The sequence below is a fragment of the Hibiscus syriacus genome, unplaced genomic scaffold (assembly GCF_006381635.1).
Source record: "Hibiscus syriacus cultivar Baekdansim isolate YM2019G1 unplaced genomic scaffold, ASM638163v2 tig00110462_pilon, whole genome shotgun sequence".
Classification (NCBI taxonomy): Eukaryota; Viridiplantae; Streptophyta; class Magnoliopsida; order Malvales; family Malvaceae; genus Hibiscus; species Hibiscus syriacus.
Genome location: NW_024062747.1, coordinates 1,620,067 through 1,636,534, shown reverse-complemented (window position 1 = coordinate 1,636,534; position 16,468 = coordinate 1,620,067). Strand labels below are relative to the sequence as shown.

Genomic DNA, 16,468 nt, shown 5'->3' with positions numbered 1-16,468 from the left:
CTCAATTCTTATTATTTGTGATTTACATAAAATTATAAACATAATAATAATAATAATAATATACAAAGAGTTTGATTTAATAAAATATTAATAATTTGAGTAGATAAAAATTATTTATTTTTAATTTTTAATATAATAATCATTTAGTATTATTTTATGTGGTGAAAATGATATTATTATAAAATATAATTATTTGAAATAATATCTAACTTTGAGTTATTAAAAAAAGAATCTTATAAATTGAAAAATAATATTTTTATCCATTCGAGATCACAATATTATTTTTTTCATATTATATTATGTTTTATATAAATAAACATGATATTTATGAAAATTATTTAAAAATGTAAATTTAATATACTAATTATATTAATTATATGTTAAATGCATTTTTTTCTCGAAAGTTAGATAGTGTAATAATTAAAATATTCTATCAATTTCATTCAAATATTTTAATTTAATATTAAAGTTTAACTCGTTGAAAATAACATATATTATTAGGATAATTTAGTAAAATATGTATCCAATTAATCTTATACTCCAATTAAATAAACCATACAATATAATATAATTACATTCCAATAGTTTTATTTACTAAAGTAATCTTATATTTTGTGAAAAAAACACCTAAGAGTAGGGTCCCCTTCCTAGTGTGCTGCATGGTTTTGCCTATAGAGGTGGGGTTAATTTATATACACACTCGTATTTATATATATACACCCTTCGACCTTCTGGATAATTTAGAGTTTGGAGACTCCCTCTTAACCATTTAGAGAAGCTGTTTCTTTTCCTTAGAAGACAGAGCTTCTTGGGAGAAACAATGAGTGTTTTCATGGTGATTATTGGGTTGTTTTTAATGGTGCTCTCTATATGCACTGCTGTTCTGAGATGGAATGAGATGAGATACAGGAAGAAAGGTCTGCCCCCTGGTACAATGGGTTGGCCTGTCTTTGGGGAAACCACTGAGTTTCTCAAGCAAGGCCCTAACTTCATGAAAAACCAAAGAGCAAGGTGAATTTAGCCCTCAAATCTTAACATTAACACAACACCTGTTTGATGAAATAGCTGCTTCTTTTTTTTTCCTTTTATGGAAGCAGTGATGTTTTCTTTTTGGTCACTCAAAAACAATTCTGAGAGGGTTTTCTTGTAAATTTAGCTTAAAGAAACAGTAAAATTCATGGTTTTTAATAGAGCTTTTTTTTTGGTTATTTACAAACAGATATGGCACTTTCTTCAAATCCCATATCCTAGGGTGTCCTACTGTTATTTCCATGGATCCAGAGCTCAACAGGTATATACTAATGAATGAAGCCAAGGGCCTTGTTCCCGGTTATCCACAGTCCATGCTCGATATCTTGGGCAAATGCAACATCGCAGCTGTCCATGGCTCCACTCATAAGCAAATGAGAGGAGCCCTCCTTGCTCTCATTAGCCCCACTATGATCAGAGAACAACTCCTCCCCAAAATCGATGAATTCATGAGAGCTTTCCTCTGTAATTGGGACAACAAAGTTATTAACATCCAAGACAAGACCAAAGAGGTTCGTCATTTGTATCTTTCTTGTATATATCACATTCAAAGTTTTTCCTCTGTTTCTAATATGTTTTTTGTTTTGTTCTTCTTCTACAGATGGCTTTTTTATCATCACTTAAGCAAATCGCCAGTGCTGAATCCAGTTCAGTAGCTAAAGAATTCATGCCTGAGTTCTTCAAACTCGTTTTAGGCACCTTATCACTACCTATCGATCTTCCTGGTACGAATTATCGTGGAGGATTTCAGGTAATTTCACAAGCTATCTCCATTCTCCAGCTCTTTCACTTCAGTTCATGTTCTTACGGTCTAACTATGATTTTTCAGGCAAGAAAAAACATTTTGAAGATACTGGGACAGCTGATAGAACAGAGACGAGAGAGTGAAGAATCCCACAAGGACATGCTAGGTTACTTGATGAGAAATGATGACAGTAATCGACATAAACTAAGTGATGATGAGATCATTGATCAAATCATTACAATCTTGTACTCTGGTTATGAAACTGTTTCCACAACATCAATGATGTCTGTCAAGTTTCTCCATGATTATCCAACAGTTCTTGAAGAGCTAAGAGTAAGTTCAACTTTTACTGTTTTCTATCGTTGTTTCATTTGTTTCCTCTGGATTAGATTTACTGTTATATTTTCCCCCAGAAAGAGCATATGGGAATTAGAGCAAGAAAAAAAGCAGATGAACCAATTGATTGGAATGACCTGAAGTCGATGAGATTTACAAGAGCAGTAAGTAATTTGTAACTTTTCTGAAGAGCCCTTTGTTCTTTTTTAATAATTAATAGTAAAAGGTTCATTTTTTATGCAGGTGATTTTTGAGACTTCAAGATTAGCTACAATTGTTAATGGAGTTTTGAGGAAAACTACTCAAGAAATGGAACTAAATGGTGAGCCATTAATGAATTCCTTTTCATTCTTTACCTTTACAAATTTCAACTTCATGGAATCAATAAGCTGACTTTGCAGTTTACTGCACATTTTAGAACACTTTTTTACACATTTTCTAATAAAAAATGTAAAAGAAAATCAGATCATCTTGTTTTGGTGGACCTTACCATATCATTATTTACAATGGTATACCTACCAATCCAGCTAGACTGTTCCCTGGATGAATCTGTCTTAATTTTTTCAATGATTTTTTGAATAGAAAGGATTTTTTTTTTAAAAAAAAAAAGAGAACTTTTACAACTCTTTGTCAAATGATTGAATGTTCACCAATGACTAATCTTATTTATTTATTTTCTCAGGATTTGTGATTCCCGAAGGGTGGAGAATTTATGTTTATACAAGGGAAATAAACTATGATCCTTTCCTATACCCAGATCCATTAGCTTTCAATCCATGGAGGTGGATGGTTAGTAAACCCTATTTTTTCTTTTTTCCTTTTATCCATGCATGTAATTCAATGTTTGACTTTAAATGGTTGATGGAAACAGGACAAGGGCTTGGAATCTCAAAGTTATTTCTTGATATTTGGAGGGGGCACCAGGCAATGTCCAGGGAAGGAACTTGGAATTGCAGAAGTTTCGACTTTCCTTCACTATTTTGTAACTAGATACAGGTAATTTAATTGTCTAAAAAAATTAATTTGATTAATCTTGAAAAACAACATTTAAGAAGGAAAAAAAGGGAAATTGATTTTTCTTTTTTTCTTTTTTGTGTGCAGATGGGGAGAAGTTGGGGAACAAAAATTGATGAAATTTCCAAGAGTGGAAGCACCAAATGGACTGCACATTAGAGTTTCATCTAATCGACTAACAGATGTATGTATATAAGTAAAATATAGTGTGATCAACTTTGTGCAGTTAAAATATGTTCTAACAAGAGTAGGAAATTTTTCCTGTTTCCAGGATCTAATCATTGTGGAAAATAGTCCCAAATGTAATGAATGGTTTAGCTTGGAAGTTCAGCCAAAAAGATGAAATTAATTATAAAGTTAACATGCATTTCCAAATATGATAATTTTAATAGGATCTATATTCAAAGTTCATAATTATTTCTCTTAATAACATTATCTTTAAAATTCAAATCTTTATGAACCAGCAAAACTGATGGGAGGATGGGCTAGCCACTTAAGAAAAGGCTGATTTCACTTAACAAATCCTAGGCCCTTAAGTATATCTCTTATCTTTTCGGACACAATATAAATAACAAAATAATCAATTTAAAAATAGGGAAAATAGGGATTTGGTATAGTATCAGATTAATTAAGAAAATAGAGATGTTTCTACAATTATTGATAAAGTCGTACTCATCTGTCATCGACTTTGCTTCATTCCCCCCCCCCATAATTTTATACCAAATTGTAAAGAAATAAAAGTAAAGGATTAAAATAATGATTTTCCATAAATTAATATTAAATGAAATTTGGGCATCTTCTTTAAATTCATCATTCTATTTTTATTAAATTTCATTTTAATCCCTCTAGTTTAATTTTCTTTTAACTTAATTTGAAAAATAAAAAATGAAGCAAAGTTGTCCATAACTTGCTGATAATTTTTTTCAAAGTCGATTTTTGTCACCGACATCGTAAAACATCTTTATTTTCCTAATAATTCCAATACCATCTCCAAATCCATATTTTTTGTTCAGCACCTATCTCTCCTAATTAAGCCCAAATTGTCGTTCCCAAACCCACAATTATCAACCTAAATTATATAGCTCTAAGAAGTGGTTCCAATTTGTTATTATTTTCTTTAAGATTGTTATGGTTTTAGTTCAATGAATTAATACCATACGCTTAACATAAAATATAAAAAAATTCATCGTGCAAGCACAGCTCACTATCTTTATGCATATATTTTATTATTTGGTTTTTAATCAGACATTTTTCATTGATTATCTAATGATATTATGTAATTATATATATGTGTGGGCATATTGCAATAGCTCTTCATCCCTTTAATCCTTGAATTAGTGTTTTTGTTTATTCTTCATTACAAGTCAATGGCTCTCACCACTCTCTTCATATCTTTGATTCTATATTCATTCATGGTTGTTTTTGCTTCTGCTAGTGATTATGGCTACGCTTCAAAACCACAACCATTTTACAAACCCATGCTTGATGTGAATGATAAACCACTCTCCATTGGTGTTGAAGGCATCATTCTATGTAAATTATGCACCAAAACAACCCCAGTTAAAAGTACATTCCCTAACTAATAACCCTATTCCCCATGAAGCATCATTTTTTTATATATCCTTGATAATCCGAGTAGGAGTGTAAATCAATAAACAAACATAATGAAATGCTATAAGAACGGTTCATGAATAGTTCATCGAACCTTATGTTCATTTACATCTCTAAGGAGCTGTTGCTAGAATAACTTGTCTTGCTGTTGACGAGCAGGGTTATGAAACAGCACCTTTCTCCATCTTAAGCAAACCAACAGATTCAAAGGATTCAAGGGATATTACTTTGCGGCATTGTACCTTCACCAACTCATTCATCACAACCTAAAGCTTGCAGACTGCAAAGAGTTCCACCTTTCATATTCTCTAATGGTTATTGAAAATATAAATTCTCTATGGTTTGCTACTTCTTTGTCAAAAGATTGATTCTGGGTTTTGTTTATTGTCTAATTTTATGGTTTTTTTTAAGGGAAAACGGTTGTAGTTTTGTTCTTATAACCGATGTTTAAGTGATGTTATTTACTAACAAGAAATGTAACTTTTGTCATCTGAATGGTATAATTGTATTAACAAACTTTACTATTGAATTCTGTATAAATTATACATGATTACTTAGTCAATTGACAATGAATGCACACATATCTTGAAGACGTAATTATTCGAATTCGAGATATTCTCGAATCGAGAATTTCTAAGGAGAACAATACTTTTTGTAGTTTAATGATTTTAAATAATACATTTTTTTTTCGACAAAAGCTCAAGTCTTGAGCCTAAAACATAGGGATTTTGAGCTTTTGAAGAAATCCTCGTTCCATGCAAAACTCTTTAAGAGGTCTTTCGGCTCTCTTTATCCGTAAACTCGTGACGCCTCACTCATTTCTCCATGTGCCTTAACAGTCTCCTTCTCTTTCAATCAGTCCCCAACAAAAATCTCTTCTCTATTAACAATTGCGATTATGACAGATGAGCCAGCCTCTCCAATAGAAGTAGCAGTTGCAGCAACACCAGAGCATCAGCTGAAAGATGAGCTCGACATCGTTATACCAACTATAAGAAACTTGGACTTTCTTGAGATGTGGAGGGCTTTTTTCAGCCTTACCACCTCATCATCGTTCAAGACGGTGATCCTTCGAGGATCATCAAGGTCCCCAATGACTTTGATTATGAGCTTTACAACAGGAATGAGATTAACAGGATTCCGGGCCCTAAGGCTTCCTGCATTTCGTTCAAGGACTCCGCTTGTCGTTGCTTCGGTTACATGGTGTCCAGGAAGAAATACATTTTCACCATCGACGATGACTGCTTCGTAAGTTAAAAGTTCATTTTATGATCTTCTCTGGATCATTATTTTTTTTCATGATTAGGTCGCTAAGGACCCATCCGGTAAAGCCATCAATGCACTGGAGCAACATATCAAGAACCTGCTATCACCATCAGTTCCCTTCTTTTTGAAAACGTTGTATGATCTAATCGCAGACGGCGTAGATTTCATCCGTGGCTACAGGCTACTCGTTCAGTCTCCGAGAGGGTCTTCCGACTGCTGTTTCTCATGGTTTGTGGCTAAACATCCCAGATTACGAATGCCCCAACCCAACTTGTGAAACCTCTAGAGAGGAACACGTGGACGCGGTCCTCTCAATTCCAAAGAGCACCTTGTTCCCCATGTGTGGCATGAATTTGGCCTTCTACCGTCACCTCATTGGTCCCGCCATGTACTTCGGACTCATGGGCGAGGATCATCAGCCAATAGGACGATACGATGACATATGTGGGCTGGCTGGTGCATCAAGGTATTTTCATGTTCTCCGTTTGCATAAAAAAATAACATAAAGTTTACAGATATTAATCTCCAGCCTGGTTCAATGATTAAATGTATAGTTGATATGTGATCATACGGAGTTGGGAGTGAAAACGGGTCTGCCTTACATCTATCACAGTCGTGAACCTAAAGAATACAAAGGAATATACTGGCAATTTGAGATAATCCCATTTTTCCAGCAAGTTGTTCTTCCAAAAGACTACACCACTGTTCAGAAATGCTACGTCGAACTGTCTAAGCAAATCAAGGAAAAGCTTGGCAAAATTGACCCTTACTTCCACAAGCTCGCCGAGGCCATGGTCACGTGGATTCAAGTTTGGGATGAGCTCAACCCCACTGCTGCTGCTGCTGCTTTGTCGAATGGCAAAACAGGTTAGAAAATTTGCAGCATATGCAAAAGCCATTGTCAACGTATTTTGGAAGTTCAGGTTGTGCTTAACAGCTGAAGCTCCTAGTCTCAGTGACAAACAGTTTTTTTCTTCTTTTGTACCTTTATTTATGTATTAATATTATCTTATTTCAGGAGATTTACTAGGGATGTAATGTAATTCTATTAAGAAGTTACAATAATAAAATGTATAAAGGTAAATTTAGTCCTAAAGTTTAATTTTTAATTAAATTAATCTTTTTTAAATTAAATTTAACCATCATATGTTACAAAAAGTCAAATTATTTTTATTGGCGTGACATAATTGTTAAAATTTATAATTAAATTAATCCAATTATAAATTTACTTACAATACTATGACATATGTTGTAATTTACCCATCAAGACTCACTTGCAATTAAATGACTCGATTACAATTGTTTAAAATAAAGTGACTCATTTGTAAATGTACTCATAATAGAATGATCTAAGATTGAATTTACCTTGAGAAATATGTTAGATAAACAAACCAATTCGGCGGCAGATGGTTTAAGTTTCTCGACACTAAATAAAGACCAAGGCTTTTTTATGGCGGTAGTTTCAAGTGCTCATTCAGCTATCTTTTCCAAAACCTCCCTTTTTCACCACATAAATGGTTTCAAACGCTTTTCTTCTTTCTTACCCTTTTCTTCCTCTTCTGCTTCTTCTCTTTCTTTTAAGAAAAAATGGAGGCAACCAGTGGCTTCCTCTGTGTTAGAGCTTGGTGGAATCAAAATATCTAAAGATGGTACAAAAATGCTATTTTTTTTTGTTAACTTGGTTTCTTCTTGACTGTTCTTGAACTGGGTCATTTCAGTGTTTTCTGATTTTGCATTTTAACTAGATGAGCCCATCTATTATTGCACTTTCTTTCTTTGGGGAATGGGCATTGTCCCCTTAGATTAATCTAATTTGGAACAAAGAGAATATGCCTTTTTGTGTGCAAGTTTTATTTGATAAAGGAAATTAAATTTATGGGGTATTTGTTTGATATGCTTCGTAATGGAAGATTTTTATAAGGTGGTTAATCGAAGCCGATTACACCCTTCTTTTTGAAATGTTAAATGATTGGAAATTCTCTGCAATGGGAATCAATTGTTGATTTTTTTTGGTTTAAATATTTTTAAGGTGAGGGATTTTGATTCATGGATTTATGTGTATTCTTAGTTTACAATTGGCTTAGTATTTATTGGATGTTGGGATTTGTAGATGTGGTGAGGGATGACCCGACAAACAATGTCCCGGACACGATTTTCTCGAAACTGGGAATGCAGCTCCACAGAAGGAATAACCACCCACTTGGGATTCTGAAGAATGGGATATATGAATATTTTGATACTAATTACCCTACTATGTTTGATAAGTTTGATGATCTCTGCCCAATTGTTTCAGTGAAACAGGTACAACGTAATCCACTGCTCCCTGAATTTTCATTTTCTCTCGTAAATAATATTGGATGGAAAGGGAATATAATTTGAGGTTAGATATTTCTGTAATTTCATTCCTATTATCTCTATGAACTTTTGTAGATAACAGAAGCTTGTCTGCTTGTGTATTACCTTATGGATTTCATAGATTACTATGTAAGTTTGAACCTCTCTGTATGTTTTTGTCTGTGGATTAGTGACCGAGGGAGAGATGATAGACATTTTTCTCCTTACATATGGCTTGATAAATGTTCACCAAGTCCTTCAGTGCACAAGGGTTTTACTTCTCTGCATAGTTGTTTTTGGAGCTCTGCAAGCAGTACGACCAACTTCTAAAAATGTCTTTATTTTGGTTTTAAGGCCATTCAATTTTGAAGCGATGGAATGATTAAATGAATTAATTCATTCTTATATATTCAAAAATCTACGTTATTGGATTCTAGGCCTCTATTTTTATCCAATTTTATGTGCTCCTTAAGAGACTTTTTGTCTTCTGTATGATGAACAAATTTAATTGTCTTAATTATGTTACAATATATGTTGGATCATTGGACAAGTTTTTGAGAGTATTTATTTGGTTATTGCAGTAAATCTTTATTAATTATTTTTCCAGAATTTTGATGATGTACTGGTGCCTGCCGATCATGTAAGCAGGAGCTATAATGATACATATTATGTTGATTCTCAAACTGTACTGAGGTGTCATACAAGTGCTCATCAAGCAGAGCTGTTGAGAAGGGGACACACTCATTTCCTTGTAACTGGCGATGTTTACCGTAGGGATTCTATAGATTCTACCCATTACTCTGTGTTTCATCAGGTTTCACTTTGTTGAAAATATCTTCAATTTTTACTAGCTTTATTTGGTAATTTTCTGCTCAGTCTACAAGTGCAGCTCAACCATTTGTTGGGCACTACCATGGGATCCTTTGTGGGCCACATGGTGAAGAGTTTTGATTTGACATGTAAAATTTGTTATAAGATGCTAATGTTCATAATTCAGGTTCATTTATTTTGTTCCCCTCTAAAGTATATTCCCCTTTACATTACAGATGGAAGGGGTTAGTGCTTTTACTCCAGATATTTGGGAGGCATCAGGTTTGGATCCAACCTTGTATGCAGCTGATGACTTAAAAGAAAAGTCTAGAAGGCCTAGCTCGTCACTTATTTGGTAAATTTTAGATTCAAAGCTGTGTTGAGGATTACATGTTTGCAGAATGATGAATGCCTGCCACAATGAGTATACTATCGGCGTTGGCAAAAACTCGTATTCCATATTGAACCAATATCTTTGTTCACATCATGAATATACTATTGGTTTTGGCAAGGAGTTGGAGCTTTTTTTACAAGAATTAATTGCAGATTTGCAATTTTATTAGAGATACCATAGAGATGTATATATTAGTGCCGTGAAATCTAAAAAAGATTTTATGGAAAGAATTATCTAGCTGGCTACTATAAATTCTGATCACTTTTATGAAGTTACTCATCAAAGGTTTGCATTGTAAATACTACAATACGTCAATTAGCCTCATCTGTTAACATTCCAGGTGCTGTGGAGATGCGTTGGATTGATGCCTATTTCCCATTTACCAATCCTTCATATGAACTTGAAATCTATTTTAAGGTATTCTCTTTGTTTTATTTCTGTAAGATGGTCTTAGTGTTTTCTTTAAGTTTAAATTATTTAGCCTTTTCCTTTGTTTGATTTATTACAATGTTCATAGTCCTTTTGTCAAAAAAATTCTTGTATGGTTGTTTAACAGCATTAGAGGGTGGTGACTACATGTTTGTAATCTGGCTTTTAGTTCTCTTTTCTACATTGATTGTTGTTCTATCTGAATCATTTTAAGTTGATTACTAGTACATGTGGTAAACTTTAGCACCGGGTATAACTTACCAGCAACCTACAACAAATTTCAGGAGAAATGTATGGAGGTTTTGGGTTGTGGGGTGATGGAGCAAGAAATATTGAAAAGTAACGGCAGACCGAACAGTGTTGCTTGGGCCTTTGGACTTGGATTGGAGAGGCTAGCAATGGTTTTATTCGACATTCCAGATATTTGCCTATTTTGGACAACCGATGAGCGATTTACCTCACAGGTAGCTACTTAATGTAGCTCCATGATTTGAATGTTGAATTCTTGGAATCCTAATGTAGTGTCTCCTCCAAAGTTTGATTAAGCTATTTGATTACAGTTTTCTGAAGGTCAAATGGGAGTGAAGTTTAAACCCTTTTCGAAGGTATAAATTTTGCATTTTTCCACGGTATTTTTTTCTTTTAATCGTTTAATGCCTACTACAGAAGCATGGGTTGACAACTCAATTGTTTTTGCAGTATCCTCCCTGTTACAAAGACATGAGTTTTTGGATCAATGAATCGTTTACGGAGAACAACTTATGTGAAGTTATAAGAGGAATAGCCGGGGATCTTGTTGAAGAGGTAAGCAATTTAAACAATAACAATCACCTAAAGCCTTTCAACAACAGTGATACAAGCATTTGACCATCTTTTCTGGTAGGAGTTTAATAGATAACTTTTTGCTTCGTCAAAACCAGGTGAGCTTGATAGATAACTTTACGAACAAGAAAGGAATGACGAGTCATTGTTATCGGATTGCATATCGATCCATGGAGTGATCACTCACGGATGAGGAGATTAACAACCTGCAGGCACACTACTACACTTTAGCTTTGTTGTTATTTCAGTTTTTAAGTGTTCGTTTGAGGTAAAACGACATTGTAAAATGTGGTTTTTTATTATGAATGCAGTGGAACGTGCGCGAAGAGGTGCAGAAAAAGCTAAATGTTGTTCTATGATGAGTGTTATCAAAGTATTATCAATGTCTACGCCAACCACTAACTTGTTTTTCTCTATCCAAATATATGCATGTTTCTTCATTCGGAGCACAATCAAATGGCCTTAACCTATTCAACACTGGAACTTGAAAAATTCTGTTGAAATATTATTCCTCCTTGTGACAGTCTTTGTAATAAAAATATACATTTGATTATTTTGTTTGTTATTTTTACTTTTTGGTAATAAAAATGTATATTAGACTATAAGATCTGAAATTCTAAAAAAAAAAGTGTAGTACTACCTTTGAAATTATAGATAAATAATTACCATAAGATAAACCAAAAACCAAAAAAGCAAACGTTAAGGTAGATGCATACATGCAATAGAATTCTTAAGACGCAAGGCATTGAATGATCCAATTACAGTACTATTTCATTTTGTGGCTTCATTAGCAAATCTTGGAGAATCTTTTGCTTCTTTTAGCTTCAATGGCGTTGAAATGATAACTTACTCATGTGTTCGATTATTTAATCAAGTATAGAAATCACATTTTGCAAAATTGATTATGCTGCCACGATCATTCTAACCTGCATTCAATCATGATAATATTTAGATGGAAGGAATATAAGATTAATGCCAGCCTGGTCTATGATTCTGTGGTAGCATCCTCCATCTGTTCGGTTTTTTGACGTTTGGTGTTGAGCTCGCTATCTTGATGGCTGAGACATCCATTTACTGTCTCTTCACCCAAAAGTGATATGTGCTTGCTGGTGATTTGGCGGCCGCCCTAAGCTTCGGTCCCCAGTGCCTTTCAGGATTTGGAAGGAATCGAGCAACCTTCTTCGCTTGTGCCTTGCTCAGGGATGCAACAGCTCGAGCGAAATTTGCCTGTCAAAAGGAAAAGGGTTGCGGGTGTTAAAAAGAACTTTTGCCACCTTCAATCTGAACTTATGTCTGAGAATGCATCTGTTCACATGCGTTACATGAAACAAGGATCGGAAGACCAGGGATGGCGGGGGTATTAGTAAGCAATTAAAGAATGCAACATAGGAAACATACTTGAAGAACTGGTTCTTTGGCAAGTATTACACTTCTGGACTGATCAGCTGGTTGGGCTTTAACCGGATGGTTTTTAACCTAAAGAAAAAACAAAAACTTATGAAACAACATTCCATTACATGTCTCGACCAAATTAATGCACTGGAGTTGGGTTTGAAATCCCAATGAGTAATCAAGGTTACTTGTTTTAACTTTATTCCGTGTGCACGTTAACACAAAATGAAGTATAGAAACAAAAGAAAGATGCCTCTTACCCAGCAGCGCATTATGTCTCAAATGACATCCATAGGAGCATCCGATTTTAGTCCTAATGGATTCACATGGGTTCCAGAAATTTGATATCCTGCATTGATCACAGCTGAGAGGAAAATTACTGCAGATGGGGAAGTGCATTTTAGTGTAGCACAAAGGTTGTGCAGACTCAAAAAGAGAGGCACATCGGGCAATTCCTGCAAAGAAATTCAAATCAGGTAACATACATAAATAGATATCTAAAAACGTGTACTGGATGTTCATCTGAAAGATTGTAGCTGACATTTCCATGTTCGAAATATTTGAGTGAAAACAGTTATATTGAAATTTGATTCAACAATTTATTATCACAATAGAAAATGGGATGGCTACAAGTTATTGAAATAACATCTGACGGTAAAAAAATTCATACCTCTGAAATGGTAGTCAAAACAGCAGAGATGCGATCATAGGCAGGATAACGATCCTTCATTTATTTTACATCTGCTAGTATGTTCATTACCCACTCTTGATCATGGATTGGAGCAGACCATATAGGCCCACCCATGTTAAATTTCTTCTCACAGTGGCTACACTCTCGAGGGACAACAGGTGCAAAACCTGGGAGATACCTCACACTGGTATTCTAGAAATACAAAGGTCGACGTAATATCAAAATATCATGAAATTCAAAATTATGCTACACCAAGAAAAATAGTCTTTGATGAAACATAGCACACATAAAACAGCGAGAAGTATATTGTCAGATAACATACGGAAAGTTCTACAATCATCAGACTCTATAGAACCTACTAGTTGCATGAACGTGTCTCCGATGGCAACACTAAGCAATTGAATGGGCAGACAAAGGAAAGTTCTTTTAAGGAGTTCAGATGTGCATCATGATAACAAATAAGAAGCACCAATGGCATTATAAATAAGAAAGCACACCTTAGAAACAGTTCTCCCAATAGGCTGCAGATGAAAAGAATCACAACCGATGCACTGATAGACATATGATAGCTTCAGGGGAGTATTCTTCATCGCACTTGCTGAACTGCACCAAGTTAATTGACGTTCCATCATCATTATGTTAGAGTAGCTTCTACTTTAATAAACTAAAATAAAACAGGCCACGTACGTGTATATGCGAACAAAGACACGGACATAAAAGTCCATCTGGACAGAGTACAGGAACAATATATCGTTTGTAGCGGTTTGCATGACTCTGTATTCAAGAAAGATGTACCAATTATGACAAATAAAAAGAATTTATTGGAATTCAATTCTAAAAGAATGCAGTTCTAAGACAAGGCGATAATTACATTTATGTTTTCTAATGTCCTTTACCAATTAGAAGTTCTGCAAGTGAAAGAATAAAGGAGTCCTTTACTAAATAATGTGTCTTAATTGCTTAACGAACATGTTTTCTGAAGGACGTGAAACTACCTCAATGCTGGCTAGCAGTATCCTCAAAGCCGTGGCAGTATTTCCCTCTCAATGGATAAGATCCATATCTGTTCCAATGTGCAGTTATAAGATGAGCTTAAGTATTCAAAATCAGTCAAAATAGGGTAGAAGTAGTAAATCTTACTTGGAATAACAGACCTCCCCGTTAGCCCCACATAGAACTGCCATATCAGTTGCAGTGCACATCAACATGGCACCATCGGCAACAGATTGAACTGCAGAGTCCAGGAACACAGAAGGAGAACCATAAGGGTCAAGATCAACCTGAAACACAAAATTTGGGAATAAAGAATATAAGCATGTCTTGCCTTTGAATAGTTCCACCCTAAAACAATAAAAGTTACCTATTAATCATGAATTGTGAATTGTTATAAAAAAAATCATGAATTGTGAATTGTTATAAAAAAAATCATGAATTGTGAATAACAAAAACAACCTAATTCTTTTACTATGTATAAAGTGGTTTTGACATAAAATGATTGCATAATATGATTATATGAACGATTTATATTGAAGATTTTCCACAGAGTTCAATCTAAAGCTTCAACTGCATATTCATATCAGATGAAATTCTTTTGCAGCGAGTAAAAATTTTCATGTAAAGTTGTTAATTTAAAAGATAAAATATCAGACATATAAAGTGGTTTTGACATAAAATGAATGCATGATATGAACGATTTACATTGAAGATTTTCCACAGAGTTCAACCTAAAGCTTCAACTGCATATTCATATCAGATTAAATGCTTTTGCAGCGAGCCAAAATTTTCATATAAAGTTGTTACTTTGAAAGATAATTTATCAGATGTCACACCACATCAAATTCTTTTGGGTTGGTAAGCATGTACACACGAGCATCAGCGAGATGCGACTCCACTTTTGAACATGCTAAGAACCACTGAACTTTATATTTCTCTGGCAAGCTTCAACTGCCCCTGCAAGAAGAGACACAGTAATGGCATGGACATGCATCGGAACCAGAAATGGAGAAACTATAGGTCCTCCCTCAATCCTTCAAATAATATAAATATACCATCCAGAACATCAATACATCTATAATACCTTCATCATTTTCTAAGGCTTGACCAATCCCTTCTACTTCCCGTGCATATCTCAGACCCCTTAACCCGGAAGCTGACAAGGCCTATAAAATCACCTTAAAAGTAACTCAGAAAATGGCATGGCTAGCATTGGGAGGGAAAAGCATAGAAATTTACAACAGAGAAAAAAGACGATTTTGGAAAAAACCTCTAGAACTCTTGGTGGTTTGACCTCCCCTTGAACTTTTCCCTCTTTCTTAACTGGTTCTTCTGATGTGGTACAACGTTCTTCTTCAGGTTTTTCTCCAGGCTCTTCACATTCTTCATTTGATTTTTTGGTATTCATATCAGAACCATTAGTTTTATTGTCTATGTCAGATATCAAAGCATTCTTCTCTGGCACATTTGCTGCTGATTTGTTTCTTTTACATGTCTCTGTTGTTAACCTAATTATTATTATCATAGTAAATAATTAGGATCCATACTAGTGAAGAAGAACCAAACAAACAACTAACACTACAATATACTGCAGAGGAAACAATATCCCGCTCAAGGCATCCAGAAATGTAGTACGCATTGAAAAGAGAAATTTTTACTTGCTCTCCTTTCCTGCCATTTCTGAGTAGCCAATCACTGTGACATTACTTTACAATATTCACGAAAGAGTGAGTCCGTAGAGATATAGCTTAACTCACTAAAACGAAAAATGTAAAACCTTGTAATCAAACCAAAAGCCTCCAACTAAGTAAAAAATTAACCATGAATTCAATCAAATTTTAATTTCCCAACAGTTCAACCGAAAGCTACCCACCCACTAAAATAAAAAAAAAACAATTAAAATTCTAACAGATTAATTCAATAATTTTTTTTTTTAAAAAAAGCAAAATTGGTACCTGGGTTTTGTTGTAAAAAACTTCATTTTTAGCATGCATAAGAATCTCAGCTTCTCCCTCTTTGATGATAGTGTAATCATTGAGATCCATTGACATTGTTTCTCCTTTTACATGCAATAACAAATTCTGGGTTCCCTTCCCTTCTTGTTTTTTGGCCAATCTTCAAGTAGTTTTTGAGGTAACAGATAAAAGCTTTCAGCTTTTCTTCTTCTTATATTTCCCACTTTGGTTTTGGTAACATCCGTTGGGGGTTTGAAGTTTGAACTTTAAAATTGTTTTTTTGTTGTTAAGAGGTCGTGAAAGCGGCAACTTCATGAAAAAAAAATCCCTCTCGACATGTGTGCTTTGAATGCGGAAACCCTATTTCTAGTTTCCTTTTTTTAATTATTTTATTTTGTCAATGAAGAAAAAAATGTTTTTAAAGTGCATTACGTAATTTTTTTAAGTAATCATTATTCTTATTTAAACTTTTAATTTTATGTTTCTATTTATTTTCGCAAATATTATCAATTGAATTAAAATTAGTAGAGATGAAACGATTTATTTATATTGAAAATCTTCTGAAAAATGAAAACTTTAATTAAAGCTTCATCAGAATCCCTTCAATGACTGAAAAATCAAAATATCCTCCCTGGATCACTTAAATG

The 16,468-nt window shown here is 34.1% G+C and overlaps 1 protein-coding gene and 3 pseudogenes across 2 annotated transcripts; 3 read left to right on the top strand and 1 right to left on the bottom strand.

The window, feature by feature from the left end:
• The first annotated feature begins 751 nt into the window (after positions 1–751).
• LOC120127048 (cytochrome P450 85A-like) lies at positions 752–4,945 on the top strand. 2 transcript variants are annotated; one of them, XM_039145061.1, is made up of 11 exons: positions 752–1,011; positions 1,220–1,541; positions 1,631–1,780; positions 1,859–2,107; positions 2,188–2,274; positions 2,354–2,432; positions 2,793–2,899; positions 2,982–3,106; positions 3,212–3,308; positions 4,560–4,690; positions 4,854–4,945. In XM_039145061.1, exons 1-10 carry the CDS (start codon positions 821–823, stop codon positions 4,560–4,562), a joined length of 1,410 nt encoding a protein of 469 aa, XP_039000992.1. In that variant the 5' UTR covers positions 752–820; the 3' UTR covers positions 4,563–4,690; positions 4,854–4,945. The 2 variants fall into 2 exon arrangements, with proteins under 2 accessions (XP_039000992.1, XP_039000991.1); XM_039145060.1 differs by lacking the exons at positions 4,560–4,690; positions 4,854–4,945 and having other exon boundaries at positions 3,212–3,394.
• Positions 988–11,149, top strand: LOC120126830 (annotated as a pseudogene).
• LOC120127049 lies at positions 5,588–6,508 on the top strand (annotated as a pseudogene).
• Positions 11,150–11,580: 431 nt separating the features above from the next.
• Positions 11,581–16,122, bottom strand: LOC120127051 (annotated as a pseudogene).
• Between the last annotated feature and the right edge of the window lie 346 nt (positions 16,123–16,468).

Bases quoted from the DNA above. Each gene is read 5' to 3' on its own strand.
- LOC120127048 (XM_039145060.1), top strand. From the start codon at position 821: ATGAGTGTTTTCATGGTGATTATTGGGTTGTTTTTAATGGTGCTCTCT. The intron at 2,108-2,187 runs GTAAGTTCAACT...ATTTTCCCCCAG, and splicing joins CAGTTCTTGAAGAGCTAAGA to AAAGAGCATATGGGAATTAG. The intron at 3,107-3,211 runs GTAATTTAATTG...TTTTGTGTGCAG, and splicing joins TATTTTGTAACTAGATACAG to ATGGGGAGAAGTTGGGGAAC.